Below are 18662 nucleotides of genomic sequence, written 5' to 3' on the forward strand. Positions count from 1 at the left end.
CTATGCCGCTCTGTACCATCACTCATTCATATATCTTTATGTACATATTCTTTATCCCCTTATACACACACAAATGTAAGGTAGTAGTTTTGGAATTGTTAGTTAGATTACTCGTTGGTTATTACTGCATTGTCGGAACTAGAAGCACAAGCATTTCGCTACACTCGCATTAACATCTGCTAACCATGTGTATGTGACAAATAAAATTTGATTTGATTTGAGATTAGGAATTGGAAACTACTTGTGCGGAGCTCTTAGTTCATGCGGCCATATCGTTCAAGGGTCACGTGATCCCCCCAAGTTCTGCTTTTCTGATGTATCAAATACTTATGTCATGCAATAACATGCAAATTAATTACTTACAAATCATACAATGTGATTTTATGGATTTTTGTTTTAGATTCCGTCTCTCACAGTTGAAGTGTACCTATGATAATAATTTCAGACCTCTACATGCTTTGTAAGTAAAAAAAACCTGCAAAATCGGCAGTGTATCAAATACTTGTTCTCCCCACTGTACATGCCCGTCTGAAGTTTGCCAATGAACATCTGAATGATTCAGAGGACAACTGGGTGAAAGTGCTGTGGTCAGATGAGACCAAAATGGAGCTCTTTGGCATCAACTCAACTCGCCATGTTTGGAGGAGGATTTACATTTTTTATTTAACTAGGCAAGTCAGTTAAGAACAAATTCTTATTTTTTTAGTGCTGCCTATGACCCCAAGAACACCATCCCCACCGTCAAACATGGAGGTGGAAACATTAGGCTTTGGGGGTGTTTTTCTGCCAAGGGGACAAGACAACTTCACCACATCAAAGGGACGATGAACGGGGCCATGTGCCGTCAAATCCTGGGTGAGAACCTCCTTCCCTCAGCCAGGGCATTGAAAATGGGTCGTGGATGGGTATTCCAGCATGACAATGACCCAAAACACACGGCCAAGGCAACAAAGGAGTGGCTCAAGAAGAAGCACATTAAGGTCCTGGAATGGCCTAGCCAGTCTCCAGACCTTAATCCCATAGAAAATCTGTGGAAGAAGCTGAAAGTTCAAGTTGCCAAACGTCAGCCGTGAAACCTTAATGACTTGGAGAAGATCTGCAAAGAGGAATGGGACAAAATCCCTCCTGAGATGTGCGCAAACCTGGTGGCCAACTACAAGAAACGTCTGACCTCTGTGATCGCCAACAAGGGTTTTGCCACCAAGTACTAAGTCATGTTTTGCAGAGGGGTCAAATACTTATTTCCCTCATTAAAATGCAAATCAATTTATAACATTTTTGACATGCGTTTTTCTGGATTTTTTTGTTGTATTCTGTTTCTCACTGTTCAAATAAATCTACCATTAAAATTATAGACTGATGATTTCTTTGTCAGTGGGCAAACATACAAAATCACCAGGGGATCAAATACTTTTTCCCCTCACTGTAGGTAGGTAGACAGGTAGGCAGACAGGTAGTTAGGCAGACAGTAGGTAGGCAGGCAGGTAGGTAGGGAGAAAGGCATGTAGGTAGGGAGAAAGGCATGTAGTCAGACAGGTAGGTAGTCAGACAGGTAGGTAGGTAGGTAGGTAGGGAGAAAGGCATGTAGGTAGGTAGACAGGTAGGTAGGTAGACAGGTAGGTAGAAAGGCATGTAGGTAGGTAGGTAGGTAGGTAGGTAGGTAGGTAGGTAGGTAGGTAGGTAGGTAGGTATGTAGGCAGGCAGGCATGTAGGTAGGTATGCAGACGGGTTGGTAGGTAGGTATGCAGACAGGTAGGTAGGTAGGTAGGTAGGTAGGTAGGTAGGTAGGTAGGTAGGTACAAAGGCATGTAGGTAGGTATGCAGACAGGTAGGTAGGTAGGTAGGTATGTATGTATGCAGACAGGTAGGTAGGTAGGTAGGTAGGTAGGTAGGTAGGTAGGTAGGTATGTATGCAGACAGGTAGGTATGTATGCAGACAGGCAGGTAGGTAGGTAGGTAGGTAGGTAGGTAGGTAGGTAGGTAGGTAGGTAGGTAGGTAGGCAGGCAGGCAGGCAGGCAGGCAGGCAGGATGATATATGAAGGACAGGTAGGTAGCCCTCCAGCACTGTGTGTAGGCAATGACCCCGATTATGACTGAAAGTCACAGAGTTCAAGGGTAAAAGCCTAAATCATCCCTAGGAGTGTTAAAGACAAGGTCTCAATCATGTTAATTTATCCAAAAATACTCAAGACTAGAGTTGGGCGGTATACTGTATATACCGTATCCCGGGGTGTTTCGAAATACCCTCAGTGTGATTTTCCAATAACGTCAATACAGTTTTTGTTTTATAAATGTGATTGTTTGTACTTTTTAAGTAAATACCTGGAGTCAACTTGTGCACTAAGTAATAGATGAAGCAGATTGCGTAATTTTTCATTATGATGCATACTGGTACTAGTTTCTCATACAGCTGTTTTAGTAAGTCACGTGTGTTTAAAAAACAGATGCTTTGTGAGGTGAGTCACTCCTGCAGCGCAATTTACAGTGTCTTCAGAAAGTATTCATACCCCTTGACTTATTCCACATTTTGTTGTGTTAGTCTAATTTCAAAATGGATTCAATAGAAAAAAATGCCTTACCAATCTACACACAATAACGACAAAGTGAAAACATGTTTCAATTCTCATCACAATTCTCTCTATATGGTATAGTTTCTGCTCTGACATGCACTGTCAACTGTGCGACCTTATATAGACAAGTGTGTTTCTTTTTAAATCATGTCCAAACAATTGACTTGGCCACAGGTGGGCTCCAATTAAGTTATTGTGACATCTCAAGGATGATCAAAGGAAATTGGATGCACTTGAACACAATTTGGAGTGTAATAACAAATAGGTGTAAATTGGATATTTCTGTATTTCATTTTAAATAAATTAGCAAACATTTCTAAAAACATGTTTCCACTTTGTCATTATGGGGTATTGTGATGTCATTGTGGGGTATTGTGATGTCATTGTGGGTTATTGTGATGTCATTATGGAGTATTATGATGTCATTATGGGGTAATGTGTGTAGATGGATGATTATATATATTTTTCTACCATTTTGAATTCAGGCTGTAACACAGCAAAATGTGGAATAAGGGGTATGAATACTTTCTGAAGACACTAAGTAAGGCGACGAGTTACAAGAAAAGTTACAAGAAAATCACTGCTAATTTTTGCCAGCTATATATCTTACTCAATTAACTATGTAAGATTTGCCAAATAAATTCTCTCCAGCTGTGTTTTGCTAACTTGCTAATGTTAACTAAGATGTTTGGTGCAGTATATCAAGTGGAAATGTGCATGAAAACTAGTTGTCTATCGTTGAATAACAAAAAACACTTAATTGAAGAATCTCTACTGTTGACCAAACATAGACGAAGGGCCGTAGACTTCGGCAACCGAACTTCGGCTTACCTCAAGATTTTTTTTGTTCGTACAGACGGAAAAAAAAACAGAACACCAAAACAAAAACGTCACAATTTTGTAATAATATATACGCAAACTGTTTAGACTGGGAAGCATACAGTAAGCTTTAGTAGTTAATGTTTGCATTTGATCGTTAGCATTTATCTAGCATTCGCTATGGGAATTCCTTAGTACTTGTTAGCATTTCTTTAGCATTCTGGTAACTGACGTTTTATACACATTTTTTGACGTTAGAATTTTTTTTTTGCCCCTTGTGTGCACTGCCGGTAATACTGTATATCCCAGGATTGCACAGGCACGGTATGAAGGTATGTAAATCTGGATACCATCCAATCCTACTCAAGACGCAGCAGGTATACGAATTGTTGAAGCTTTGGACAGCACACCAGCAGAGACTTTAAATAAATGCAGTAAATAGACATTCCTTAGCCAGCAGACAAGGGGCAGTCTGTCTCTCTAGGGCCATGTTGGGGGAGTGTGTGTGTTTCTCAACTGAGTCAGGTGTGCGTGATTCAACTGAACAAGACAACGGGATCAGATTTCTTTAACTATATTCTGGTAGCCACATCAACAACATGAAATTAAAGTTTGATACGATAGTAACAGTGATACAGCTCAGACAGACAGGATGTTCACTTGGACAGTTAGACACACAGTGACTCAGTACGGAGTGAAGTGTGTCCATCTTACTCACCTGAAGGAGCCGTACTCTGGTGGAGGCTGGTAGCGGACGTGTGGCACCTCGTTCCTGCCCTGGTCCCTGGGCCGATGCTCCTGGTAATAGTGCCCTCCTTGCTCCTGATGCTGCGGCTGCTGTTTGGAAGGGGAGCCCATGTTCTTGAAGGGGTAGTCAGGTGGGGGGCCCCGATGCTGGCCTGAGGGCTTGTAGTAATCCCCCGGGGGACCTGGAGGGGGAAGCTGGGGGGAAAGGGGGGCACTGGTGATGGGGGCGTGGGCCTTCACCCCGCTGGTGGCCAACGAGAGCTGCATGAGGCGCTCGGAGAGGGAACGTACGTGACCCTGCTTCAGGTCCTTGAGTCCGTCGTCCTGATGCACTTTGCCCCCGGTGCTCAGCCGCTGCACCGTTGGACGCCCCTCCGTACGCACCTTGCCGTTGTTGGTTGCAGCTGTCACGTAAAACGCAGCGCCCACTGACGGAGGCAACTGTTGTTGTTGTTGATGTTGGTGTTGTTGATGTTGCTGGTGGTGCGGGTGGCCCCGGAAATACTGCGACTGCACCTTGGCCTCCTCGTAGGTGGGTAAGTCCTCAGGGTTGGGACCCTGGCTGCTCCCTCCCCCACCACCACTCATTCCTCCTCCTCCACTACTCCCCCCGCCGCGGGAGCCCAGCTTCTCCACGCCACTGTCTGCCTGCAGCTCCTGTCCCTGAGGCTCCTGCCGGGCGATGTGGGGCACCATAGAGTCATGCCGTTCATCGTTGGGCCCTCCATGGCCCGGGTAGCCCCCGCTCACCCCACCCTCCTGCTGCTGCCTCTGCTGCTGCTGTTGTTGTTGATGTTGCTGCTGTTGCTGCATGGCCAGCTGGTAGTTGCGTCCCTCACCATAGCGCATCTGCTCCTGTAGGAGTCGCTGCAGGACGGTGTTGTTGCTGCCGCTGCTGGACGTTTCGTCGGCCACCGGCCTCATTTCAGTTTCCCGAAGACCACGCACCTCATGGAAAGATGAGCTGCGCCCGCGATCGATGTTCCCTGGGAGAGGGTAGGGTGGGACGAAGGAGGGTGGGTGAGATGAGGAGGGGGATGAGTCGAGAAAAGATTGAAGAGAGGGGTTGAGATGGAGAAAGGGTGAAAACAGGGTGGGGAGAGATGGAGAGGGGGAAAAGAAGGGAGAAATGTGGGGGGGAATAGAGGAGACAAAGTCAGAGAACACACAAGCCCTTTACCAACGACCCCTAACACTCATCATGAGAGTCATAGCTGAGCATACTGAACACTAGACATGAGTGATGTTAAGGTGAAACACATAATGGAGATGAAAACAATGACAAAGGGACTGAATCACCACTATGCTCTGAGAAACGTAAAGAAGACGTGAACCCCCCCTGCAACTACTCAAGAGGTAGTTCAGACCAAACCAGAAAAAAGCATACCATACCAAGCATTGGAGGGGGTATTATCGGTTTTAAAGGCCAAATCTGGTGCGTACAAGTGCTGGTTTCTAAGGCTTTTTGGAGCCAAACTACAAATATGACACCATCATCAGCAGAAATACTGACTTATAGTCCGGCCAAATTGGTCACCCAAACCAACCGATTACATGGTATTTAATCCCAGAGTCAGAGCGTTTATACTGTAACCCCATTCCCCTTGTGCAGGACAGAACATCTGATTATTACTTTCAACATGCAGTGTGCACTACTATCGTCGAAATTAATCATGACCATTTTTACACACCCAACTATTTTTATCATTACCCGGCAGATAATTTGCAAAATGATTGATTCAAAAATCAAAACTCTTTTATCCCAAGCTAGGCATGTGATTGGTAGACATATGACAATCATACAGTAGGGGAAGGCACATGTGTTTTAGTAAAAACATACAAAGTCAAAGTAGAAACCACCCAGGGCATGTTAGCTGTGAATTAGCTAACATGCCTGCAGGTCTAAATCAAACACACTCATTTCCGGAGAGTGTAAATTTACACTTTAACTACATCCAATAAAAAGCCACAAGCAAGTGTTACGCTTAAAGGGCTTCACTAGGTTTAGGAGTTATTTTGAAACTGACTTCCTCAATGTTTTGGGGGTGGGATTTCAAACTGGGTTCTATGGAGTGGTTTCCACTGACAACCTTGAATGCCATTAAAGAGAAATGGTGGTTAAAGATAAAGAGGCACCATCGACAAAGTAATGAAGAAGGTGAAATTATTACATCTATTGCTTTCTGATATTCTTCTCATTCTCAAGGAGGATGAAGCTTTTTTCCGAAACATCTGTGGTAAATAAATATATATAAAAAAGTCAGCTTTGGGGTCATCCGCACGCAGGGTTCTCTTCCAAGTCGAAGAAGGAAAAGAGAGAGAAAAAATGAATGTCACAATGGTAGTATACTCTCCCCGACATACTTCGACTGCTATTTCCTGCCGCTCTTCCCCCAAATCTTCTCCTTTCTGACTCCCCCTCTTCAGAACCAACTAGTACCAACAAGGACAATGGACAAATGGAGGATGGAACAGAAACAAAACAAAAACACACAACTGAAAATAAATGTGGAGACAAATGGAGGATCCACTGGTACGACAGAGGGAATTGTTTTGACATGGCGAGACACAGTGACTTATGGGTTGTTTAAAGGCTGCTGCCTGCCTGCCTGCCTGCCACACAGAGAAAGCAGGGAATCTGACAGGCAGGCAGCACACTGGACCCCGAGCAGGCGTTTCACATAGTAGTCTCTACTCTGTACTAATGCTACATTATGAAATGACATTGGCATTCAGAATCGTCTACTTCTATTCAATCAAATTCAATATGTGGTAAAACTACTACTGTGCCAGCAGAATTGTTAGGTTGCGTGAAATCAAAACTCAGTCATACTGTACTGGCTTGTTTAAAATCTGCTCATTAACTTTTCCTCTACCCCCCACCTCTGTGATTTCATAACCCCTGCAAACTAAATGCGGAAGACACATTTCAGTTGAATGCATTCAGTTGCACAACTGACTAGGTATCCCCTTTCCCTTCCCTTCTATATCTCCCTAGACGTATCCGACTCCCTCCCCCTGGTCACCTACCTGTGTGGCTGCTCTCACCGCGCTCCTCCGGCACCGCTCTGACTAGGCTCTGCTGCTCATGGTGCTGCCGCTGTTGGGGGGGGGGACAGGTATCGAGATGGGTGTCTCCAGGGGGTCCGGTGGGGGTCTCCTCCTGGTCCTGTAGCGTCACCAGTTCCTCCAGCTGCTCCAACACATAGAGGCGCTGGTCCACGTCGCTTAGCCCCAGCCACTCTGCAACAGGAAGAGCCACTCTCAACCAACCAACCTTAACAATGGGGGTGGGGTCCGGTATGCACGGCCGCAGGAGCCGCACAGGGGAAGAGGAGGGGCGGGGATTTTGGGAATGTAAAATAGGGGACACTTTTAGTGAAGTCTTTTCCTCTTCTGGTTCGGCCGTGAGCAGAGAACGAGGACCAGAGTGAGCCTTGCAACATACAGCTGTGTGAATGTCTGGGCAGGTTATGGGAAGTAGGGGTGTGTGTGTTCAGTGTTGTGATTGTGTGTGTGTGTTTGTTTTCAGTGTGTGTGTGCACACGCACCTGTGTGCGTGTGTGTGGGTCTGCCTTTCGCTGGAATCAAACACAGGATGTGAGGATGTGCAGGGTTCAATCAGAACAGAGAGAGAATGGAGAGCTGAGCTGCTCTTGACAAAACAAGACAACTCCCATCTCTGTGTGAACCAGAGGTGATTTTCTGGACACAATCTTTCCTGGCGACGTTACCGAACATTGGTGTTATTGTGAAACCCAGTTTGGAGTCGGCAGACTCAGCCACAGAGAAGCAGTTACAGCTAAAACAAGTGTTCAAGTGCTTGGAACAACAACATTGAAAGAGAATGTCAGATTAAATGTTCTTCACTCTCTGTCAAAAGACGTTTGGAAGTGGGTGAAATCCCGGGGATAGTAGAATCCATTTCTGTTGATGTTTGACTGACTCGGTAGCCATACAGCGCACACACATGCACATACACACACTCACACATACACGCACACACCGACACGCACACCGCCCTTCCTCTAACACAGCGAGAGCAATCAGAACTGATAAAGCCAGATTTGGATTCTCAAAACACACCCCCCCACAAAGACACATACAGTACATACATTTGCAAAAACACATACAGTACCAGTCAAAAGTTTGGACACACCAACTCATTCAAGTTTGTTTCTGTTGAATAATAGTGAAAACATCAGAACTGAAATAACACATATGGAATCATGTAGTAACCAAAAAAGTGTTAAACAAATCTAAATATATTTTAGATTCTTCATAGTAGCCACCCTTTGTCTTGATGATAGCTTTGCATTCTCTCAACCAGCTACACCTGGAATGCTTTTCCCACAGTCTTGAAGAAGGTCCCACATATGCTGAGCACTTGTTGGCTGCTTTTCCTTCACTGCAGTTCAACTCACCCCAACCATTTCAATTGGGTTAAAGTTGGGGGATTGATCTGATGTCATCTGATGCAGCATTCCATCGCTCTCCTTCTTGGTTAAATAGCCCTTACACAGCCTGGAGGTGTGTTGGGTCATTGTCCCGTTGAAAAACAAATGATAGTCCCACTAAGCGCAAACCAGATGGGATTGCGTATCACTGCAGAATGCTGTGGTAGCCATGATGGTTAAGTGTGCCTTAAACTCTAAATAAATCACAGACAGTGTTACCAGCAAAGCACCCCCACACCATCACACCTCCTCCTCCATGCTTTTCGGTGGGAACCACACATACAGTGATCATCCGTTCACCTACTTTGCATCTCACAAAAATACAGCGGTTGGAACCAAAAATCTCTGGTCTCTGAACAGTTAATGTTGAGATGTGTCTATTACTTGAAATCTGTGAAGCATTTCTTTAGGATGCAATTTCTGAGGCTGGTAACTCTAATGAACTTATCCTCTGCAGCAGAGGTAACTCTGGGCCTTCCTTTCCTGTGGCGGTCCTCATGAGAGCCAGTTTCATCATAGCGCTTGATGGTTTTTGCAACTGCACTTGAAGAAACTTTAAAAGTTCCATGAAATTTTCAGGATTGACTGACCTTCATTTCTTAAAGTAATGATGGACTGTCATTTCTCTTTGCTTATTTAAGATGTTCTTGCCATAATATGGACTTGGTCTTTTACCAAACAGGGCTATCTTCTGTATACCACCCCTACCTTGTCACAACACAACTGATTGGCTCAAACGCATTAAGAAGGAAAGAAATTCCACAAATGTACTTTTAACAAGGCACACCTGTTAATTGAAAAGCAATCCAAATGACTACCTCATGAAGCTGGTAGAGAATGCCAAGAGTGTGAAAGTTATCATCAAGACAAAGGGTGGCTATTTTGAAGAATCTCAAATATATTTGGATTTGTTTAACACTTTTTTGGTTACTACATGATTTCATGTGTTATTTCATAGTTTTGATGTCTTCACTATTATTCTACATTGTAGAAAATAGTAAAAGTAAAGAAAAAACATTGAATGAGTAGGAGAGTCCAAACTTTTTGACTGGTACTGTACATTCACGTGAAAACAAATGTAGACACACTATCACACTCTTGATAGGACAGTATGAGTAAGACAATCAGTATCACAACAAGGACTAATCACCCTCCCCTTTGAAAAATGACTTCCAGATGGTCCCGTCATACTCCCTCCCCTCCTCACCCATCTCCCCCCATTTGCTGATGCTCAAATTGTAAGTTCCTTGACTGTTTCAAATAAACAGTTTATTCTGTAGCCAGAGCTGGCCACAGTGCATTCCGGTCGCTCCTCTGATAGGTCTCCCTGTAAGTCGTCCCAGTGGCTTTGACCTCTGTGTGTGTGCATGCTTGTGTGGGTATGTGGGTTATGTCAGCCAGCATACCTGAGCTAGCCTGGGTCTCAGCAGTACCTACAGAGCGCAGCTGACATTCACCTCAACACTCACACGGTTTGAAATTCCACTATCAGGATTTGAGCAATAACATTCAATTTCATTGCTCACATCCATCCACCTAGTTTGAAATACAACTGTCATGATGTATCTCAACTGCAACGTCACACAAAGTATTAAAAATGATCACATACCAAGGGAGCAGTAGGCTACAATGAAATATGAGATATTCCACAGAAACCAAACGATGCCAAGAGATCCAGCCTGCTTTGTTCAATCCAATTTTCCCACAGAGCAGCTCAGTAAAGCAGTTAACACTGCTCTCAGCTTGTACCTTCGTTCTGCAAGAGCTACCACGGCACACCTCGCTCTCTCTCCTCCTTCCCTCCCTCCCCCTCGTTCCAGCAGGTGGGGCTGCGATCGGGAGGACAGGTGAATCTGTAGGCCCTCCAGGATCTCGTCACACCCTCATACCTGAACGCTGGCGTAACTGCTCCTTTACACCGTTTACCATTAGCCCGCCCAGCCACCTGCTGCTTCACCACACACTTCCTCTTTAGAGAGGGCCTGCGCACACAGGTTCAGGTTCCCGCTGGTCCTAGATCAGTGAGTCAGGGGCAGACAGGCCCACAAAGTTGGAAGGGATGGAAAAGCTGTGCTGGAGTTAGTCAGTGTCTCTACATAAACCATAAAGGGAGAGGGAAGAGAGGGAGGGAGACAGACAGAAAAATAGAGTTTGAGTGTGAAAGAGAGAGAAAAAGTGAGTGAGTGGGTTTGAGTGTAAGAGAGAAAGAGATAGTAATATAGCAAGACAACAGAACTCCCTCCCTCTCTCTGAGAGATCAATTTAATTAAAATGGCATCATTCATTGGTAGCCAGCCATGATCTCAGTCGTAAAGGTTTATGACCAGTTGTGAGCAATTGTGTTCATTGTCCATAGCTTATGCCTGTCCATGCCATAACCCAACCGCCACTATGGGGTAAACTGTTGACATCAGCAAACAGCCATACACATGGTCTGTGGCTGTGAGGCCCGGTTGGATGTAATACCAAATTCTCTAAAACGACGTTGGAGGCGGCTTTTGGTAGAGAAATTAACATTTAATTCTCTGGTAACAGCTCTGGTGGACATTCCTGCAGTCAGCATACCAAATGCACGCTCCCTCAAAACTTGAGACATCTGTGGCATTGTGTTGTGTGACAAAACTGCACATTTTAGAGTGGCCTTTTATTGTCCCCAGCACAAGGTGCACCTGCGTAATGACTATGCAGTTTAATCAGCTTCTTGATTTGCCACACCTTTCAGATGGATAGATGATCTTGGCAAAGGAGAAATACTAACAGCGGTGTAAACTCATTTTTACACAAAATTTGAGCGTAAAGAACATTTCTGGGATCTTTAATTTCAGCTCATGAATCATGGGACCAACACTTTACATGTTGCGTTTGTATTTTTGTTCAGTGTATCCCTCATTAACTCAGTTTTCCATTATTTTGGCAGTTACCTTTCTCTCATCTGAGTGAGTGAGGCCTTCAGCCTTTAGCCTGATGCCAGATCTGTGTAGAGAGACTGTTTCAAACTCTGCTCCCAGCTTCAGCCAGCAATTAACCGGGAGCTTTGAGATACGATGATATACAGTAGTAGCTAGCTATATCTATTATGAGCTGCTCTTTCATATTTTTAAATGGCACCAGAGGTTGCACTGTCTTATGTAAATATTTGCCTTCCATGTGCAAGTTTCCCAGCGCCCCTGCACAAGGCCTGTTTATTCTTCTAAAACACCAGAGCGGGGTTAACAGCAGAGGGGGGGGGGGGGGGACTTCCACAGGAACGCAAGAAAGAACAAGACATTAAGAGTGGGATAGATGGGTAGAGAAAGAGAGCGAGAGAGAACGAGAGAGAGACAGACAAACAGACAGACAGACAGACAGGAGACGGCCCCTGACTAACATCCCCTGACATTAAGGTTGACGTTCAGACCTTTTTCCCCTCAGGAGACATACTGCAGGATATACACACTGGGTCCTGAGAGCATCACACACACGCATACATTTTTCCTTATACACACACACAGGGGTCCTGGGAGCACATAATACACTCCACCCCGGACACACATATCCCACCACGGACACACACACACATTTTCCCTGGAGGGTGATACTACAGGTTACTTACGGGGTCCTGAGAACCCATCACCCACCACTAAATACACCACACACACACACTATGTTTTCCCCAGGGGAACCATGAATAAGGGCAGTAGGTTAGATTGAGATGATTTATTGTCTATTCATACCAGGAATAGAGCCAGAGGCAGACATGGGTTCAAATACAATTTGAACTCTTTCAAATACTTCTAGCATTTGATTTAGCCTGCCCGGACTGCCATGCAAGCAGAGTCTTCCATTGGTTTCACTGCAACAAAAGCTCAATCAAGCAGCCAAAGTATTTGAAAATAATTTCAAAAGTTTTTAAACCCAGCTCTGCCCAGAGTTGGGGGCTGGGAGACCAGGATGGTACGCAAACGCTTAACCCGCGTCACTCCCCTGAGCCTCATAAGAGTCCCAGTCACTTTTTCTCAGAGGGAACTCCCACACGGCTCCATATACACATGTACAGTTGAAGTCGGAAGTTTACATACACTTAGGTTGGAGTCATTAAAACTTGTTTTTCAACCACTCCACAAATTTCTTGTTAACAAATGATAGTTTTGGCTAGTCGGTTAGGACATCTACTTTGTGCATGACACAAGTCATTTTTCCAACAATTGTTTACAGACTATTGTTTCCAACAATTGTTTACAGATTATTTCACTTATAATTCACTGTATCACAATTCAAGGGGGTCAGAAGTTTACATACACTAAGATGACTGTGCATTTAAACAGCTTGGAAAATTCCAGAAAATTATGTCATAGTTTAGAAGCTTCTGATAGGCTAATTGACATCATTTGAGACAATTGGAGGTGTACCTGTAGATGTATTTCAAGGTCTTATCTTCAAATGCAGTGCCTCTTTGCTTGACATCATGGGAAAATCTAAAAGAAATCAGCCAAGACCTCAGAGAAAAAATTGTTGACCTCCACATCTGGTCCTAACCTGAAAGGCCGATCAGCAAGGAAGAAGCCACTGCTCCAAAACCGCCATTAAAAAAGACAGACTACGGTTTGAAACTGCACATGGGGGGGGCAAACATTGTACTTTTTGGAGAAATGTCCTAAATGTCCTATATATAGAACTGTTTGGCCATAATGACCATCGTTATGTTTGGAGGAAAAAGGGGGAGGCTTGCAAGCCAAAGAACACCATCCCAACTGTGAAGCACGGAGGTGGCAGCATCATGTTGTGGGGGTGCCTTGCTGCAGGAGAGACTAGTGCACTTCATAAAATAGATGGCATCATGAGGGAGGACAATTATGTAGATATATTGAAGCATCATCTCAAAACAACAGTCAGGAAGTTAAAGCTTGGTTGCAAATGGGTCTTCCAAATTAACAATGACCCCAAGCATACTTCCAAAGTTGTGGCAAAATGGCTTAAGGACAACAAAGTCAAGGTATTGGAGTGGCCATCACAAAGCCGACCTCAATCCTATAGAAAATTTGTGGGCAGAACTGAAAAAGCATGTGCGAGCAAGGAGGCCTACAAACCTGACTCAGTTACACCAGCTCTGTCAGGAGGAATGGGCCAAAATTCACCTAACTTATTTTGGGAAGCTAACTGAAACGTTTGACCCAAGTTAAACAATTTAAAGGCAATGCTACCAACTACTAATTGAGTGTATGTAAACTTCTGACCCACTGGGAATGTGATGAAAGAAATAAAAGCTGAAATAAATCATTCTCTCTACTATTATTTCACATTCTTAAAATAAAGTGGTGATCCTAACTGACCTAAGACAGGGAATTTTCACTAAGATTAAATGTCAGGAATTGTGAAAAACTGAGTTTAAATGTATTTGGCTAACACCGAACCCAAACCGGCTGCGCACGTGCGCCATCGTGCATACATTTATTTTGTCCCCCCACACCAAGCGCGATCACGACACGCAGGTTAAAATATCAAAACAAACTCTGAACCAATTACATTAATTTGGGGACAGGTCGAAAAACATTAAACATGTATGGCAATTTAGCTAGCTAGCTTGCACTTGCTAGCTAATTTGTCCTATTTAGTTAGGTTGCTGTTGCTAGCTAATTTGTCCTGGGATATAAACATTGAGTTGTTATTTTACCTGAAATGCACAAGGTCCTCTACTCCCGACAATGAATCCACACATAAAACGGTCAACCGGTGTGGTCAGCCTATAAAGTGTATGTAAACTTCCGACTTCAACTGTAACTGTAGACGGCAGATAACAGTGTCTAAGTTCCCCTCTGGTTCAGGTCCAACCAGTTGACTCTACCTTCGTAGAGAGATGGGCCTGAAGGTGTTGACTGTCATTGTCCTGTATCTGTTTTCTGTCAACTGTACACTAACAAACACAGCATAGTAGCATACTTAGCCCGAGGCAACAACAGTCACATTCCGGAGAACAGAGAGGGTAGGAGAGGAGAGGTGAGAAAAGGAGCTGGTGAACAACATTCCATGGAATGTGTGGGTTTTAATCCCAATATGGCAACCAACTCCTGACACACACACACACACACACAAACACACAGGGGGAGAGAGAGATCAGGCAACTGACCCCAAACAACCCTGTAGCTAAAGTGTTCTGGCCCACTTCACACACATGCACACAGCGCACAAAACACACTCACGGTCATCTTTCTCAGGGAGTGCTTACATAACAGCGGAACATTAGTGGAAAGTATCCAGTGGTTTAATGAACTCCAGAGAGCTCTTCCACGTCAACTTATTGTAGGACAAGATAACACTGACAATATTGTTAGGGGAAAGAGGAGAGGGAAGGGAGAGGAACATGGAGGGAGGGAGAGGGGCGAGGGAGAAGAGGGCTAGAATAGAGGAGAGAAATATGTAGGGAAGGTCACAAGAAAGGCATGAGGGGATGAAAAAGAGGAAGGGGAAGAGAAGGGGGGAATGTGGTGCAGAGCAAGAGAGAGAGAGAGCAAGAGCGCGAGAAGAAGGGAGAGAGAGAAAGAGAGGAAGACCGAGAGCAAGAGAAAGAGATAGATCGGGGGAACAGGGGAAAACTGAGAAACACATGGCAGGAACCAAGCAGGAAATGCAACATTCCAATCTAGAAAGGCCGCCCATCTCCCTCCCTCCCTCTGTGGCGGGAGAGAGCATGAAGCCCACTCTCCCTTGGTGTCCATTACTCTGGGGTCTGGCCTCTGAGATTCTCCCACAGCAGCACAACTGGGGAAGACAGAACCAGGTCAAGAAACTCTGACACACACACATACAACCTGTACAATCTTTCTCGCTCTCTCCCTTTACCTCTTTCCATATCCCCTTCTCCTTCGATTTTCTCCACATCCCTCACTTCATGGCTGGCCGTTGCCATGTTTAATATGAGGAGCTGGAACATGTTCCATTAAACATGGGAAGGGCTGGTTGAAAAGGCAGCAAAAATAAAGAGAACGAGGTAGAGGTGGGTGGAAAGAGAAAGAGAGAGAGAGCAGTCTCCACAGGGTCACATTACTTCACTCCAGTGAGGATACTCTTGGAATAATAAGGTGGCCATTGTTTGGATAGAGATGGGCGTCCGACCAGCTCTCTGTCACAATACCTCAATCTGTCAATCAGCGCCCTTCACTTTGCCTTTCAAAAACAGCAGCCCTGTGCCAGAGTATTCCCCTAATTCAGTTTGACCTACATATCAGAGGCATATCAGTTTACTGTTTTTCTGAAAGTCCTTTGTTGGGGAGAGAAGGAATTCAATAACTCTTCATTTTAATGACTCAAATCTCCAGTTCTGGTTGGTCAGGGAGGGTTTGTGGAGCTAACAGAGGGAAAGTGATTGTATCTGACTGTTTGAAGACCTTTGGCTCTCTCCCTAAATGAGAAAAAGTCGTCATAATCGGACCAAACCCGGCAGCAGCCATTTTGACAAAGCTGACATGCTTCCTCTCTCTGGAGCCCTTTCATTCCTTCTATTGCTCTCTTTTCCCAACTCAATCACAATCTCTGTAATGTGGTTTCATTCTCTCCGCAACACACACAAATGTTCCTGATACAGGCCCAACTTTTGGAAACACAGCAAACCCCCTCATCTGCGCATATACAACTTCCTAAACCCCTTACCACATGTGCGCCACACACACACACACACACACACACACACACACACACACACACACACACACACACAGTCTTAATGGGAAGCATGTGCTGTAGAGATGAGAACCCTCTTCATCTCCGTCACTCTGGCTGTGGATTGATTTGGCCTTCCTCTACTGAGTAATGGCAGGGACAATCCCCCCTCACATCTCTTCCTTCACCCTCTCTTCACCCCCTTTTCCCCTCACTTCACCCCTGTCTCCGTCACCTTGCCCCCTACTCCCTCTCACCCCTCCCCTTTATTTACCCCCTCGCCTCAGCCCTTTCTCTGGCATGTTTCTGGAGCAGCAGTGGTAAGAATATCACCCCCCCCCCCCCATCTCTCTGGTCCTATAATGCCAGATTTACAATACAACGATCAATCACAAGACTGACAGCAGAAGGAATGACTCAGACTCAATGCTCCATCCTACTCTGTCCCAGTAGACAATGAAACTACCACTGACATACATCACACATTATATGACTATATCGCTGGAAAATGTGCTTTTGATTAGAACTTCATCTGGATTCAGGAGTGAGTGAGATCATCCAATGACAGCAATGGGAATGTGATCGGGTCCTTGACAGGAAATGTTCATGTGTCCAAAACAAACTCCATCTGGAAGTGGAGCAGGACCAGGGTATCAGAGCAGGGAAGTGCTGGGATGGTTTCGTCCCATAAACACTGATACTATACTGAGAGTGACACGTCCGCCTGGAGACCTAGTGAATGAATAGTGCGGGGTGTATGTGTGTAAATGAGTGAGTGTGCATGTGTCTATTTGTGTGTGTGTGTGTGTCTGGCCATGCCTTTTGCATTATCCCCCTCACCCCTACCTCCCATGAGTTCCATGAGTCTCCCACACTGTGACACATTCCAGAGTGGTAGTGGCGGTCTGTTCCCTCCCTGGGGTTAGCAGGTACATTGCCCTGGCTCCAGTCACAGGCATTGGGTTACCCAGCCTCCCACTCTCCCAGCACCAAGGTATGCAATGGCTCTTTTAATAGGCCCACAGTTCATGTCCCTCCTAAACGGTTACAGTATCACACCACCCATCGGGAAAAAAGAGTAGGAATGAAGAGCACTTCTTCTCATTCCTGCTGGGGGCTGGTGGGTCATCGAGTTGATTTCAACAGGTTGTGTGTGTGTACATGTGTGTGTGTGTATATGTGTCTGTGTGTGTGTGTCTTTCTGTGTGTGTGTGTGTGTGTGTGTGTGTGAGAGAGAGAGGGAGCACTGTGGCTCAGAGGGTGTTAGTAATTCACTGAAGTTGCATTTTCATTCATTAATGAGTGTAGTGATATTATTAAACATATTGTGGATAATCTGCATCCATTGTGTACGTCGTGTGAGTTCAGAGGAAAACAATAGACATTTGGGTTATTCCTAGGCTGAGTAAGCAGATGGGACTTTGGGCCTCCTCTACAGAATCGAGCGGGGGGGGGGGGGGGGGGGAATATGAGGGACTCAGATTGATAGGAAGTGACTAAGGAGTATGGAGATAGAAGGGGAGGCTGAGGGGGCAAGCAATTACATAGAGAGACAGCACTAGAGAGAGAACGAGAGAGGAGGCGGAAAGAGTAAGACAGAGAGAAAGGGAGTGAGTGGAACAGTCAGACATTCCAGTGCTGTGAGTCAATGGTGCTAGGCACTGCTTTGGCAGACACTTACCACCACCTATACGACTCAACAAAGGCCCCAGGCTCCCTATTGGCCCGGGCAGGGCCACCATACAGAGAAAGGAAGGGGACAGGACACGGGAGGGATAATCAACACTGGTTCAGATCCAAACACACACTGAGACCAGACAAGAGACCAGAGCAGGTCATTGTTCTTTGTCATTTGAGCATTTCTTGGAATCCTGTCAAACGGCAAGAAACAAATCCCTGTACTGGCCCTCTGGTTAAAGAGAATAACCATGGCATTCCCTCTGGAATGTATCTTAACAAACAAACACTTTCAACGGATATGGACTCTGGTTGGCTGGCCAGTCTTTGATGTAATATGACTATATTTCAATGGGTTAGGTATGAATTGGGTAGGTGTAGGCCTAGTATCATTGAATTTGATATAAGATAAAAAATGAATGAAATAAATGCACTTCCCTCAACATCCCGTAAGGATTAGATAATTCCATAAGGCTTTGTGGCAAGTGGGTCAATTAAGAAAATAAGGGTACATATGTTAGACTGTCACTAGTGTGTAATCAAGAGTGGACTAAACAGAACAATTCACAACTTCCCTTTAATGGGGAAACAACAACTACATCAAATGTTTAGCTTAGAATGACAATTCATGTTCTTAACCCTGGGCAACATTGGTCCAATCCATATACGTGCATAATGTGCACAGCAGAGGCTCAAATGGAGGCTCACAAAGAGCGTCCAGGATCAACGTCAGGTCCCAGATCGGTGCCATAGGCTTAG

The 18662-nt window shown here is 45.0% G+C and overlaps 1 protein-coding gene across 4 annotated transcripts in view; it reads right to left on the reverse strand.

The window, feature by feature from the left end:
* LOC110533594 (angiomotin) overlaps positions 1-18662 on the reverse strand; it is a 55543-nt gene that overhangs the window by 31397 nt on the left and 5484 nt on the right. The window contains exons 1-5 of one of the 4 annotated variants that reach the window (XM_021617961.2): positions 10204-10572; positions 7168-7380; positions 6502-6570; positions 6309-6369; positions 4109-5123 (exon numbers count right to left, since the gene is read on the reverse strand). In XM_021617961.2, coding sequence (XP_021473636.2) covers positions 4109-5123; positions 6309-6369 — 1076 coding nt within the window. In that variant the 5' untranslated portion in view covers positions 6502-6570; positions 7168-7380; positions 10204-10572. Of the gene's footprint in view, positions 1-4108; positions 5124-6308; positions 6370-6501; positions 6571-7167; positions 7381-10203; positions 10573-18662 lie in introns of those variants that run through there. The other 3 variants (XM_021617959.2, XM_021617960.2, XM_021617963.2) reach the window with 3 other exon arrangements.

This window comes from Oncorhynchus mykiss, chromosome 10 (assembly GCF_013265735.2).
Source record: "Oncorhynchus mykiss isolate Arlee chromosome 10, USDA_OmykA_1.1, whole genome shotgun sequence".
Lineage (NCBI taxonomy): Eukaryota > Metazoa > Chordata > Actinopteri > Salmoniformes > Salmonidae > Oncorhynchus > Oncorhynchus mykiss.